General features: G+C 36.8%; 1 protein-coding gene across 2 annotated transcripts in view; it reads right to left on the reverse strand.

Moving 5' to 3' along the window:
- Positions 1-2051, reverse strand: part of EIF2AK1 (eukaryotic translation initiation factor 2 alpha kinase 1) — a 45302-nt gene that overhangs the window by 29978 nt on the left and 13273 nt on the right. For both annotated transcript variants that reach the window (XM_023518631.1, XM_003798928.3), the window contains exons 3-4: positions 1627-1760; positions 59-96 (exon numbers count right to left, since the gene is read on the reverse strand). In XM_023518631.1, the coding sequence (XP_023374399.1) occupies positions 59-96; positions 1627-1760 (172 nt within the window). The remainder of the gene's footprint in view (positions 1-58; positions 97-1626; positions 1761-2051) is intronic.

The raw sequence follows: 2051 nt of genomic DNA on the forward strand, positions 1-2051 counted from the left end.
AAAAAAAAAAAAAAAAAAAATAGTTCAGTCTTTGCATAATCAAAAAGTATAACAATACCTGAAATTCTCGCCATGGGAAATATCTTCACAAGGATCCTAAAACAAAAAAGCTATTCTGAAAAAGTATTTTGCAAATTTTCAAGGAATAAAGACTATCAAAATTCAATGTCATGTTCATAGCCCCAAATACACAAACAATATTTAAAAAACAAAAAGCAAACCACTGGCTTTTCAATATTACTTAGGAGTTTACAACCGAAAATATTTCAAAGCTGAGAATTTACTACAAAGCTCCAAGAGCAAACAATGTTGATGTAACCTTCAATATAAATGGAGAAACTACCCCTTAGCTGCTCCACCTTTACTTGCCTATATAATGCACCTGTCTCCCTACTTCTGCCTGCACCTTTAAGTCCACTCTCAACACAGCAGCTGGTGTGATCTCATTAAAATGCAAGTCAAATTATATTGCTCCTCTGTTCAAAATCCTGCAAAATCTGCTTCTGAATAAAATAAAACCAAAGACAACACAATGGCCTCAAGACCTCGCTCCAACCCTCCTCCTCCCTACACTCCTAGCCCCTGCTTTCCTGAATGCTCCTTTTTGCTTACACCAGACCAGCCACATGACTGCTTTGTAGTTCCCCAAACATACAGCACACTACTATCTCAGGACCCTTGTAGTTACAGCTGATCTCTGAACAACACAAATTTGAATTTTAAGAGTCCACTTAACACAGATTTTTTTTTCAATAAAAGCTACACCAAGTATGCCTGCCTCTCTTTCGACCTCCTTCCTATCATCCCGCCCTCCTCTTCCTCTTCAGCCTACTCAATGTGGAGGCCATAAACAAATAGTAAATATATTTTCTTTTCCTTATGATTTTAATAGCACCTCCTTTTCTGTTACTTCATCGTAAGAACATAGTACCTAATACATATAATATATAAAATATGTTTAATCAACCACTTACGTTGCTGGAAGGCTTCTGGTCAACAGCAGGCTATTCGCAATTAAGTTCTGGGGAAGTTATATGTAGATTTTTCTTTTTTATTTTTTCTTTTTGCAGTGTTTGGCCGGGGCTGGGTTTGAACCCGCCACCTCCGGCATACGGGGCCAGCACCCTACTCCTTTGAGCCACAGGCGCCGCCCATACATGTAGATTTTTTACTGTGTGAGGGTCGGTGCCCCTAATCCTGTGTTGCTCCCAGGTCAGCTATACTGTTGCTCCACCCAGAATGCTTTTCCTACAGATGTCACCATTGTCTCCATGGGGCCCTCTTTGGTTCCCCTGTATAAAATTCACACTGTCACTCCCAACATTGTTTGAGTCCCTTCAGTGCTTTATGTTATCGACACCTAATACCCCTACATTTTTACATTTTTTTCAGTTGTTTACTGTCCCCTCATCAGAATATAAGCTCCATGAGAGCAAAAATTTTTGTCAATTTTGTTAACTGCTTTACCTTAGGCACCTACAAAAGAGCCAAACAATATTAATCAGTCAACGAAGTTTATATTTTTAAAAGCATGTTTTATAATTTAGATTTCATAATACTTTAAATTATAGCTCTCTTAAATCAAAATGTATTGTTGTTATACAGAAAGTAGACTTTATGGCTTACCTGACGAACTCTCTCCTTAGCAGATCTCATTAAATGAGTAATAGCTCTGTTGTGATGTAGTCTCAATGAGCTAAACTCATCACTACAAGTGAAGGAAGACAGAAGCCCCATTTTGATAAAAGTCTGACAAAGTACTATAAAAACAAAATAGAAAACTATTATTAGAAAGGCCATCAATAAAATGGCTATTTTAAAGAGTACACAGAGAACAAAAAGTGATAATTACAACCCACACAAAAAATTCTATAAGCAAAAAGGTACATTTATAGACACATTAAACTCGGAGATTGATTCTCAAAATGAAGGAGCAACTGGTGTATTTTACTGATTAGGACCACATCTAAAATTATTTATCTCATACCATACAGTGATTTGTTTGCCATGCCTACTCAGTAAAGTACTGAGCTCTGTTTTTTTTTTTTTTT

This window comes from Otolemur garnettii, unplaced genomic scaffold (assembly GCF_000181295.1).
Source record: "Otolemur garnettii isolate 467f Iridium unplaced genomic scaffold, OtoGar3 scaffold00142, whole genome shotgun sequence".
NCBI lineage: Eukaryota > Metazoa > Chordata > Mammalia > Primates > Galagidae > Otolemur > Otolemur garnettii.